Source organism: Myzus persicae, unplaced genomic scaffold (genome assembly GCF_001856785.1).
Source record: "Myzus persicae strain clone G006 unplaced genomic scaffold, MPER_G0061.0, whole genome shotgun sequence".
NCBI lineage: Eukaryota > Metazoa > Arthropoda > Insecta > Hemiptera > Aphididae > Myzus > Myzus persicae.
The window spans coordinates 732,426-745,951 of NW_019101783.1; the positions used below are offsets into that span (position 1 = coordinate 732,426).

The window sequence follows — 13,526 nt, forward strand, 5'->3', positions numbered from 1 at the left end:
TTATTTAGCTTTATTATTGGTCATTAATATTATTCTATCAATATTAATAATTTTTATAAATAGCCCTAGTATAATAAATACTAGTTCCAATATTCGGTCTATTTTATAGTTTTGTAAAACCATTTTTAAAGACTATTATACTCAGTAAAAACATTTTAATAACTCAGAAACTGCTCATTTGACTTTGCTTTAGATACATCAACACTTTCAAAAAAATTTATTATTTTAATAAACTAATTTTCAGTTGAAATAGTTAGTTCTTAGTTGAAAAAAAGAAGTTAGTGTATACTGTATAGCTATAGTACCTATAAACAATCGAACTAATTAAAATAAAAGTATACTTAAGACATCCAAGTTAGAATTTGGAAAATTTCATAATTAAGTGAAACATATTGGTAGTGAGCTAGCTTGGTGAATCACTTTGTATATATAAACCAGTTTTTAAGATTCGATATAATGTGGCATACAAGTCTCAACAGTTCCACCTAGCTGTTCTGGTGTTGAAGTTGTTTACCAAGTGAGACTATTTTTTATAAGCAAATGTTTTTCGAATAAAATTAGACTGAGTTTCGCATACTTTTTAAATATAAACCGAGGTGACAATTAATAGGAGTGCTCGATAAAAATAGTTTTACAGATATAACAACATTAAAAACCAGACACGACTTGGCCAAATGCTATAACCCATTTCAACTCCTAAATCCAACTTAATTCGTTTACCATTACCTACGACAAGTTTTCAAAGTCAATCTTACATATTATTATATCCGGCTCAAAAGAAATGGTTTTTCATCTTTCATTGACTAGTCGTACATCATTATTAAATCAAACCACATATTATAATAATATGTACATTGTATCTTCTATGATCACATTATTGTAAGCTAAAAAAAATGTTGACCACGTTTTTAAAACGTTAAATAGTCACAGACATGAAATAAAAATAAATAATAAATAAACCAGACTGCTGAACAATATTCAGTATGATTAGACTACGTCGCTTTGTGGTCGAACAACTCCCACCAGCCACGAGAAATACTGCAGTGGCAGCGTCGTCGTCGATCCAACGGTTTTTGTACGGCGGTAGCAGCGGGAACCACGCGTTATAATAATAATAATATGAATGTATCATTGAAGAATGAAGTTTAGCTAGCCAGTCGGCGGCCGGCGGTTCAGTTGGTTCATTAAACTTACAGAGCGGCGTTACTATATTAATATCGTATATAATAGAGATCGCGTGTACAATAAAATAAATATTATACTTTACTTGTTCGAGCGTCGGTCGTAGTGTCGTACATTTATTAACAACACTCGCGCGTGTGTGTCGTATGTACCTGCGTACAGTGATGTGCATCGAATAATGTAAAAATATTATTTTATTAGTTTTCATCAACTCGCCACGACAACCCGGTGGATACAATATTATAATACAATATCAGTTAACGGAAAGAAATTCAATTTTAACCGACAAATGATGACCCCTCCTCTATCATTCCGGACTAGTTTGATTTTCGCTACCGCTGTCGTTTACGTATTGATTTCGCTGGTGCCTAGTAAGTAGTTCAGCACATAGATGCTGTTATAATTGGTTATTGTTATTTTACATAAAGAATCCATTAGATAAATGTACTAATATTTTTTTGTGCGACATCATAATATAATGTAACCCGTATAATCTCAGCGTGAGTAAAAAAATAGTATGCTGCCTACTACCTATATTATTTCTAGATTAGGGTCATGCGGTCAAAATAATGCATGCGTGCAAACGTAAAGGCATCATATTATAAATTATAATATTATAATACGTACCTATTATATTTAAATGCAGCAGACCTTTTAAAAATTTTAAATAATTGATTATTTGTAAATAAAAGGTATGTTAAATAGTGCATATTTCAAAAAACGTCGTGACTATAATTGTAGGTATCGAAAACAATAGGAAGTTAAAAAAAACTTTTTTTAAGTAGGACACTTTTTATATCATCCACAATATGAATCATAATCGTAGGATCATTTTTTTTTATTTACTTATCATTGATCGTACCTATACTATGATAGAAATAATAAATATTTCTTGGAAATTTTAGTTTGATTTAATAAGACAACGAGGAAAAAAATCTAACCAGCAAAAACGCAGATTACTGAAACTATATATAATATATTCAGTAACGCGTGCAAAGCATTTCGCGTCATTGCGTCCTCAGTATATGATAATACAATTATTATGGTAGCAGTATGGACCATATTAAATATTATATTTTATTATAATGTTGTTGTCCACTGGTAAATTCCTACGCGGATAAACTATGAATTATGAATACAATATATTATGATTCGCGAATAACAAAATATAATCGGAGACATCGCTCATGGTATTTATGGACAAAATGTACACCCATTATTTATTATCATCTATCGAAGATGATTTTAATTTACTTGACAACGAGATTTTCCTATTCGAAACATCTAAAATGACTAAAAACATCAGTCGATATTTAGTTGACATAATAATATACATTTTCATGGTTTATTGGAAAAAATGGTTTAATTTTAAACTTCATTGGAAAGGAATTATTTAACGACTTACATTATCACTGGCAATTTTATATAGCGGTGGTCTTATTACAATTATTATATACATCGCCGGTCCGTAATGCTCAAAATCATACCGTCGGTGATAATTCCATACGATAACTTGTACGTTTCTCATTGTTATAATATACAGTGTATAGTAGGTGAATAACTTCAAAGTTTAGATATCATAGGTACTAGCTATTATATAATGTTCTGCGTATCAGAACAGGGCACTGGAGTCGGAATCGAATAGGATCGCAGAGATTAAAGAAATACCTCATATAATACGCACGCAACTAAACTAATTAAAAAAATAACTTATTTAAGTTTATGTTTGGCCTAACCTAACCTTAAAATGTTGATAGTTGCATACTTATTTCTAACTATTTTAACGCCTATCAAAGTCAATATAGATAGACATATTGAGTAAATCAAAAATGTCCACAAAAAATGTTCGTTTAGATACTTATTATTGCCCATCCATTTTCAACTGTTAATATCGTCATTATTGTTGGTAACATAAACATTGAATATATATCTAACTATTGCAAAAAGAGAGTTTAGGTAGATTGCACGTTAAAATAATTCTGTACAGATAATTTGAAACAATAACATGCTCCATTATAATTTGAAATTAGCAACATACTTAAGTTATTGGAATATATAACCCATCAAGGGCCTAAATATCCATAAAAATAAATTAAAGTTATAATCCATTTATGATCCATCATTTAGGGTTTAACGCTGCTAAACATTTTTTTTCTTATCGGTAAAATGTTTGAGTCGCTTCTCTCAGTGGACTGAAAAATAATTCCGGACTAAAAAAAAATAACAACTTCAATACAGAAAAAAAGATATACCTATAGTAGATTTCAAAGCCAAGGGCGAACGACAAATTAATAATAAATGCAAGTACATATTATATAAAACATAAACCACCAACTATTATGTCTCGTGACATGTGACCAGATAACAATGCACACACATAATTACATACTGTTTTAAAACTAATTCCAACAACGATCAACGTTTTGATAAACGTTTATTTTTTTAAATGACAATACAAGACACTGAGATTTAGTTAGGGATTTGACGTGGTAATTGATCGCAATAATGGCGCCCCTGTAACAGTTATTGTCAGTGCAAATTTAAACAAAAATAACAAATGCCTAAAAAAATTATCACCAAGGTCTAACCGCACGAAGTCAAGACTTGACGAATGAAATGTTTTCTGTACAAATAAGACTATAAGCAAATTAAACACGGAAATATAACGATAAAGATGTAAGAACCCAGTAGCAGCTTTGATGAAACTTTAAGGGGAGGGAAATAACGAGAATTTAGAAAAATGATACACCAAAAAAATCGTCGTTATTCTCTTGTCAAATACTTTCCAAGAGTATAAATGTACAAGTGCATCCTTGTTATAATTTAAAACTTTAATAATATTTAGTATTATTACCATAAATCATTATTTTTTAATATTGACATAGGTATATCTATATAATAAAATACATTAACCAATAACCATATACATATATAGAACTATATATAAATATATAATAAACTTCAAACGGATTATATATTATGTACAATAAACACAACATTAGTATGAAACTTATGACACGTAATAAATCATTAGTAATGGTAAAAGCCCTTTTATAGTGCATTGTATAACACAATAGTTATATCAAGTAAAGTTATAGTTAAAAGTTAAGTTATAGTAATGGATATTACAGTTGTAATAACAATATTATTTAACAAAAAGATCAAAATAGTCCTAAACTAAATTTTTCCCGTGTGCCAATTTGTATGATTAGAATAACATTACAGTAATCAACACACACATAACTCTAGGTATACGCTTAAACAAGACAGTGAATTTATAAGCCGTAACTTTTAAGCAGTCGCAAATTTCTGTGTGATGCAGTGCATATTTGAGAAAATCGTAAAGAAAACAAAGACTGAACATATATAGCGAGAAAGAAAACGACTTCCTAACAAAATATTAAATTAGATATAAGATCAATAGAATGCTAATTTCTGGTAGCTCAATAAATAATTTCGATTTTTCCATTACAATTTAACCAGGTTGAAATCAATGATTAAATGTTAAGTGTTAACGGTACCAAGTACTATTATGTATTAAGTATAAATAGGTACTAATATAATACGTCAAAATTAAATAGATTAATATGAAGTTAATTTGCTTATTTTAATATGTTTTGTTTTGGTTATATATGTAAAGAAAAAACTGTTCTGAGCCCAACTGTGAGCGTATACAATTAAATAAATAAATAAATAAATAAATAAATAAATAAATAAATAATAATAATATATGTAACCCAATGTTATAATTGTAATTATACGCTCCCGGAACGCAAGATTAACTTGTTGAGATCCACAAATAAGCTTGATTCCGTTAAATACGCGTTATAATAGTTAATAATGAAAAAAGGTCGAAAAAATGTATGTATAATTTTGTCTCTTAAACGACTGATGAGAAGAGAAAATTATTTATGTAATTGAATTAAATTATTTTTTATTTTTTAAAGATGTTGATGGTCAGATCGATTGCTATGAGTGTACAGTACATGCACCAGAAACATTTATGAACCGAACGACCAGACTGTGTTCGAAGTTTGATGGTTCCGATCACTACAAAGTCCACTGTCCGAATTCGACGTATTGCATGAAGAAATCGTTTCAACTTGAACTACAGGCCGGAAGTACGTGCATATTAAATACATAATGTCGAAAATAATAATACCCGATCGAATTATCTTATAAAATATCATTCGTATATTATAATACTTATAAGTATTCGTTATGAATTGAATGCTGGACTAAAAACAACTAAACAATCATTCACTAGTGTACTACAAATTGACAAAATATAACCATTAACAGTACCTACGCGAAAATATGCAATTTAAAATAAAAACTACAAAACTTTTTTTTTAATGAAATTTAAAGTATTTATGAACCATTAAAAATAAATATTTTAAACGTATAATAAACTTCGATTTAACAATATTTTCTATTTAACGAAATATTTTTGAAAGCCAAATTAAAACGGCTTATACTATTTAATTTAACTAGCCAATCGAATTCGATTATCTATAATACAATTTTTGTTGTTGTCCGTGGGCCATGAGACTTCGAAGTATGAAAGTTTCACTGTCCATAAATGTATACATTTGGAAATACCGTTTTTAAAAACAAATAATAACAACGTACTGTTAGTAAATTTCGCTAAAATTAAAATAATATGCTTTAATCAGAACATTAGAAGAAAACATTCACTTGAATTATGTCGAAATTCTGAAAAATGTAAAATAGAATTTCGTAAATGCATTAGGTACAATGATAATAAATTAATAAATATACAACAGAACGAAAAAATAAAATTTAAATACGTAAATAGAATTCACAGCCCTGGTTATATTATATTAATAAGACTGTGCATAATTGATTAATACTCGTTGTTTATAATATTTACAGAAATCGTCAAAGGAAATGTGAGAGGGTGTACGCCTCAGAAATATGATTATCAGGTTTACAAGAACGGGTCGTGGAAAGTCGAGTCGGCCGTCGAGTACGATTCGTTCAAGAAGGGATGCTATTCCGGCAACGATGACCAATTGAGGACGGCGGAAACGCAGTTTTGCTACTGCGACGATAACCTTTGCAACAACGCCAAACAGACGACAAACTTTTCCAGTCACACTGACACGATCGCCGTGATCATCATTTACAATATCATGAGATTTCTGAAAACCCACACGCAACCGGCGTAACGATAGCGTTTCGGACATCACCGCGAAGAGTCTACACATAGAAATCTTGGCCAATTGTACAAAGACTAAATAAATATTAAATGAAAAAATGAAAAATGCTAAACACAAGACACAACATATAGGACGCGAATGTGAATATTTGCATTTTTTGGTTTTTTACTATACTCAATGGACCCACGTCCAAAATGTATACTGTTATCTTATCGTTATAATATTATAATAATTTATTAAATATCTTTTTTTCAAATCTAGAATTATCTATATCTAATGTACCTAGTACAGTAGAGTTATCATAGAACACGTATACGCGCAAATAACACTAATTAAATTGGTATAATATGATAATATTATATTTAACTATCTTTGATTATCGACTAGAAGATATAAAATAATTGTAACACAATAATATTATAACGATTATCTACGATAAAAAAAATTATAAGAATAATTTAATTAGTTTTAAACAAGACTTGGCTGTGTTTATTTTTAGTATTAAGTATACAAGTTAAATGTGTAATTGTTTTTATATTCTACTGATATACCTCTACTTTACTACTAAGTGAATTGCAATGTATACTTTATTCAATAAAATATTATGCAATTGACGGAAAACGAGTACTTCTACTTTTTATAACACAATAGTATATAGGCATTCCATGCAAATTAGGTAACCTTGTTAAGATCTAGAACCCATACAAACTGTGAATTCTAATTATTAAACGTAGGTATAGAGTATAGACGTATAGTCAGTTTTGTAAATTTTGTGTTCATACTAATTACAAATGAAGAACTTTAAAATTTAGACTGGGCAACAAAAGTTATGTTCAAATACCACTTTGAAGTACTGGGAAATATTATCATTTATATTGAGAAACAGATTGAGTTCCCAATTATTAAATGGTTAAAATCGAGCAAAATTATAAGATGATATCCACTAATGCATCAATATTTTATCACTTGCTGAATTGCACAGTGTATAACATAAGATAATAGGTACCTCAAAAACTTTTGATGGACAAATAAGTGGGAAATTGGTAACCGAACTGGGCCACTGCTATACAGTTTAGAGCCGAGTGTACCTCGTTATAATAATGTAAATGTTACATTTGAATTCAATTTTAAATACGAAAAACGACTCTTTGAGTGAGAATGGTCTGTCAGCCACATTACTGATTTTATCTTAACATACTATATAATATATTTTAAAATTGTATTTAAGTAATTTAATTAAAAATTGTGCCAATGTATTTTAAATATTTTTAAATTGCTGAAAAAAGAACAAAGTGGAATCTTGTATTGGGTTTTCAATCTTTTTGAAAAAGTGTCAATTGTTTATAAAAATTTAAAGAAAAAAATAATGTCACATGTCGATAAAATATAGGTCAAAATGAGTCAAAATATTTTAAAAATTATACCATTAAATAGAAGATTATTATATAAACAGAAAATGTTCTATGGTTATTAATTTTTGAATTACAACAAAACAACAAAATCAAGTTAGTCGAAAACTAATTATGCTTAAAAATGCCGATTTAACCTACATTTTTTTTTTTTGCTTTTTCCACTTTTTAAAAAAAGTACTGGTAATAACTTGTAATTGAAAGCTTTTTCATAGATTACCTACATTTAACATTTTGTTGTATAATAATTTTAACTTGCAGGGTTACAAATTAACACTATTTATAATAACCATAATTTACTCTGATGATAATAACTACTTATTTAATTCATTTAATTATATAAAATATAAATATATAAATATTTATGTTATAATAATAATATATGCCACATTTTTTTCAAGCTAAGAATGCACCATTAGAAATTTCAGCTTGATCACCTTGGATTAAACTGGGGATTTTTGGAAGAATAACAATTTTTTGAACAAAATGGTCATTACAAATCGATAGAAAAATATTGGCATTGTTATTTGAAAAGAGTAAGTTGTAACAACATTTTTTTCTACATATTTGTATAAATGGATATATCTAAGAATATCTCGAGAATAAAATTAATATGATTAAAAATTAAAATTTTCTTAAAAGCAGATAAACTTAATTTAATTTCATAACAAATGTAAATTTTAATATAATTTTTCCAATTTTGTCAATAGAAAAAAAATTATGTGCTATACAAATCAAAAAACGTCTTTGCTGTTTAAAAAAATATATCAGCATGCTTGCATCCAGTTAATAACGATAGATTTTCACTACAATTTTGTTGTAAAAATACTTTATTTTGAGCAAGTCAGTAGGAGAAAAACAAACAATTTTTGAACTTGTGCATCTAACCAAGCCTAACCTAACTTTTACAAACCTAAACATATCTCTGATTTGTATACTAATTAAGCTTGTAGCTTAATTCACTAATAATTATTAAACTAATTTATGATTTAGAATTAACAAGCCTAGAACAATAAAACTATTGCACCTACATTATTCAAAAACATATTTCACTTCCAACAGTTTTAACAATTTTAATTTTGCTTTCTATAATTAATTAATCTATTTAATGGTATAAGATAAAATTATATATGTACATACCTGCGAACTATGCTCAACTACATATAAGAATACAACATCTTCTCTTCTAAGCCTTACAGCTGAATGAAGAGGATATTTGGTCTTGCTCTTAAACATGTGGTATAAAAATTGTGCCGACATATGTGCAAAATCATCACTGGTAAAATCATCCTATAAATATTTATAAAAATAAAATTATTAAAATAATATTTAATGAAAATAATTAACACACTCCATTCACCAAAAATGTACTAAGAAAACCAAACTAATTGTAGTGTTACTATGAGATCTGTGTAACTATTTGTGTTATTTCAGAAAATCATTTATTGGATATTTCATATTTTAGTAATATTAAGAAAAACATATATACCAACGTAAAAAATGTTTTTAAAATCCTTTCCTCAAACCTAGTAATTGAGTCATAGTACTATATTAGTCATTACTAAATACGGTATATTTAGCTCATTTAAATTCCAAGTAGAATAATAAACTAATGTCCAAGTTGATTATTTTTATTAGTTGGTAAACAAAATATCAGATAGTTAAATTACTAATTATAATTTATAATAATCAATGCTATCATTTATTGCAAAAAGAAGATAACTATATACAAACATATTTGTGAGTAATTGAACATTGGAAAATTAATAATATAAATTATATTAAACAAATGTATTTACTGTTTATGCTTTAAAATAATAATATCTAAATTAATAATTATAAATTTATTTTAATGTTCTTTTTTTGCACAATACTTACCCAATGGGCAGATATTAAACTTGAACAATGTTCTTTTAATGTATGAGCTCCAATTTCGTCAGCAGTTGTATAAAACTTTACACAGTTCTTAACATTTACAGAGGCCATAAGTGCTTTTTCACATCTATTACAAAGACAAATGAATGATACATTTTTATAAAAAATATTAAAATTATAATAACTAGAAAAATAAACATACAGTAAAATATTAAAAAATAACATAATCTAATAACTTGTAATTATTTATTTCAATATTCTATTATTTCATAGTTTCATACACATAAAATGATTAATTATATAGCTGTTATATATATCAAATACTCAAAATAAGGCCAACTGTGCTTTAGAGTAAGCCCTCATATAGCAGTTCTTATATACAGTCAAAAGAAAAAAAAGAAGAATTTTTAATATATATCAATAAATTAATAAACACTCGGTAATTAATACAATTGTATTAAAATATTATTATTATTTAAAAAAAAAATTAACCTAACGGTCAACTATATTGTCTGATACCACATGCAACATTAAAAGTTATTAATATAGTGACTGGCTTCTTGTGTAAGTTACACAGTAGATGTGAATTAAAATGGAGGTACAGTTAGCGACATCTCTAGATGTCACAAAATTTATTTATTTTTCAAAAATTAAACATGATCGACATTGAAAATGTATTATAATAAAGTATACAAGTATTCTGGATGAATTTTTTCTATGATAGTAATAGATTCAGTTAATACTAAATAAAATATGGTTATAAGTTATATTACTATAACAAACTATTTTAAATATTTTGTATACAATTTATAAAGTAAAATTATAATAAATAAATTTACACACTCTGTATAAAATTAATTTGAATAATTAATTAATTTTAATCAAATGTTATTCGTAAATAGTTAGGTACTAAATAGGTTGATAATCAAAAATGATAACAAATTAGTTAATGCACATAATGTTATTTAATTAATATTTTCATGATAAAGAAAATGATTTTCTAATTTTGTTAATAAGAATATAATTATATCATCAAGTCTAGTCGTCATTATCACTGATTTAAAAAAAAAACACTAGACACTATGAACCATTCACTAAATAGAACACCTTGGTGTTGGATACCCATTTCTTGGATAGCTTAAATCATACATTACAGACAGGAAGCATTTTGTTTAAGTACACACCTGGTGTCTCATCTCGCATAAATTGATGGTCATTTGGGAGCCTCTCAAGGCAGGCATCTAAATTCTCTTTACTATTCTACCTTTTTACAATTTTCTCCTCAAAATCTTAATTGGGCATATTTTCTTCTTCTGCTGATTAAATTAAACATTTTTGAAGATACAATCACCAACTAATTCTGCTGTTTTATTTTCTGCTTAGGTGTGCCGTTTAGGACTTACTCTTAATATTTAAAAATACCTTTCAATTACCTCCTATAGGGGTACAGATCACATCTTCTTTCTAATAGAACTAATTCTATTAAATAGCAAATGGCAATAGTGGCCAACTTGCTGGTCTGACTCTAATAACAGACCTTGGTATCTATTATATATCTTCCTTTTTTTTTTTTATACATACACACTTCACGGTAATACATACAATCATCAAGTGTAACATTAAGTTGTTAACCTCAATGAAATACCTTTGTTCCCACTTCTTTGATATTTTACTTCAAATTTTTGAATGGTAAGGCATCCACATCATGCAAAAGACTAACTTAGTGTAGAGCGAAGACAGAATCGGTTTCTCAATTTTTAGCTTTCAAACACAATATTAATATACCTTACCATGATTAGGATCTACTTTGTAATCTGTTTAATATCCCTTCTTTCTTCTAGCAGAACTGCAATAAATAACAACTTTTTATCTGCTCTCCTTAAAAGCTTTTTAGAAACTCCAGAATTATTTGCTCATGGCTAATTTGAAGTTCTTTCTAATGCTAAACCTAATCCAATTTTATGTTTCACACAGTCATACTAAATGACAGCATAAAGTTACGACCAATCCAATACAAATTGTATGCTCCATAGTTCTAATTATATTATGCTTTAGTTTATAGCTCAGCTCTTTATACTACCTATTCACTTATGTACTTTTGTCTTAAAAATAATATCATTTGCATTCAATAAAAAAGAAAATTCTACATATTGACAGGTTAGAATTATATTAGAATAATATCATAGTAGACAATGGCTTATATTTTTATAAGAAAAAAAATTAAAATTAATACTTTAACATTTAGACAGCTATATGTGTGCAATTTTTTTAAATATTAAATTCTTATTTAAACAATATACTCTAGTTTTAAAATTCAAAAATTCATATAAAATCAAATATAGTTATTTTAGTAAGAAACATAGCACTCAGAGTATCATAATTTTAAAGTATTCACATTATTATACATGTAGAAATATATCTAGATATGATTAGTTATTAAAAAAAAACAAATATTCTAAATCAAATATTAATGTCTTTACTCAATGGAATTCATAAATAATTTTAAAGAATAGATAGAATATAAGTGAAAATAGAACAATTTTCTAGTTTTGCTGAACACTAAAAACTACAGACAAACTACAAACAAAGTCGAAGAAACTTCATCATGTGTGGAATTATGATTATGCAGCAGAATTTAAGGTATTGTAAAAATGTTAAGAACAGAATAAATTTATAATTCTCCGACGATTACCAAAAATGTTATATTTTGAATGGATTTTTTTAATCGTCATATGTTAAATAAAGACAACTGATGAAAGTGTTATATACCTGAAACTTCTAGCAAACAGAAATAAAGAAGTAAAATAAATAATTATGAGTATAAAATATTTTAAATTTAATGAGGTGGACCATTGTTATAGAAAACAAATTCTCCTAGCACATCATAATACAATTTGTTTGCAAATAAGACTGTATCATGTACAATGTTAATATTATGCAGTATCAGTTTCATTATACATCGGATTATGGTTTTAATTATGTTTTTAATCGACACAACATACATTGAAATAACAGATATCGGAAAATTTTTTATTAACCCACCCCTAGTGATAATCCATTTGGGTAAATCTTAGATCATATACCATGAATAGAGCCAATCTAGTTAGTGTAAACCATAGGTTCCCAACCTATAGTCCGCGGACCACTAGTGGTCTGTGAGACATTGTCAGGTGGTCCACGAGCCATACTTACAAAATGTAAAAATATTTTAATAATTTCATTTTCCTTTGAGGCATAACACTAATTATTGACAATCGTGTATAGTACGTCGTTTATTTATAAATGTACATTACATAGTGAAACCTATGTTATTAAAAGCCTCTTATTCATATAATAATAATCAAAATTCTAAAATATGTGAAAAAAAATTGATTCTTATTAGTAAGAAAAATAAAGTATACAATTGAGGTGGTCCGTGACGTATCGAAAGTTCTCATAGTGGTCCGTAGTACCAAAAAGGTTGGGAACCAGTGGTGTAAACAATTATTTAAACCACATATGCAAGAAATATATGCGATGATCATAGACGGAAATCAGGGGGGGGCCTAAACCCCCAAAAATCCATCAAGCCCATTCCAAAAGTCCAACAGTTATTGTGAAGGGACAAAGCCCCACTTGATTTAGGTTCTTTTGAAAAATAGTAGCCACCCAATATTTTGAATGGATTTCTGCCTATGACAACCAGTCTCTAATGGAGATGCTTGATAGACACACGTGAGGTAAACTATCACCTATTTAACTGTTGGTTTATATTACTATAAACATATCAATTCACATACAAGTAAGCTACATTTCTCTTTGCACATCAGGCATCTCAGTTAGAGACTTGTCATATATTAATGTGCTTCAAGTTATCAGGACATAGGTTAATCTTAGT

At 27.6% G+C, this 13,526-nt stretch overlaps 2 protein-coding genes across 3 annotated transcripts in view; one reads left to right on the forward strand and one right to left on the reverse strand.

Moving 5' to 3' along the window:
- Positions 1–13,526, reverse strand: part of LOC111030372 (rabankyrin-5) — a 42,004-nt gene that overhangs the window by 24,741 nt on the left and 3,737 nt on the right. For both annotated transcript variants that reach the window (XM_022309814.1, XM_022309815.1), the window contains exons 5-6: positions 9,653–9,776; positions 8,915–9,064 (exon numbers count right to left, since the gene is read on the reverse strand). In XM_022309814.1, the coding sequence (XP_022165506.1) occupies positions 8,915–9,064; positions 9,653–9,776 (274 nt within the window). The remainder of the gene's footprint in view (positions 1–8,914; positions 9,065–9,652; positions 9,777–13,526) is intronic.
- On the forward strand, positions 1,114–6,986 carry LOC111030375. The gene is made up of 3 exons (XM_022309825.1): positions 1,114–1,553; positions 5,130–5,303; positions 6,079–6,986. The coding sequence occupies exons 1-3, from the start codon at positions 1,472–1,474 to the stop codon at positions 6,372–6,374; spliced, it is 552 nt and encodes a 183-aa protein (XP_022165517.1). The 5' UTR covers positions 1,114–1,471; the 3' UTR covers positions 6,375–6,986.

Excerpts from the sequence above, each read along its gene's own strand:
- LOC111030375 (XM_022309825.1), top strand. The coding sequence starts at position 1,472 with ATGATGACCCCTCCTCTATCATTCCGGACTAGTTTGATTTTCGCTACC. Across the intron at positions 1,554-5,129 it reads ATTGATTTCGCTGGTGCCTA|ATGTTGATGGTCAGATCGAT; the intron begins GTAAGTAGTTCA and ends TATTTTTTAAAG. Across the intron at positions 5,304-6,078 it reads ACTTGAACTACAGGCCGGAA|AAATCGTCAAAGGAAATGTG; the intron begins GTACGTGCATAT and ends TAATATTTACAG.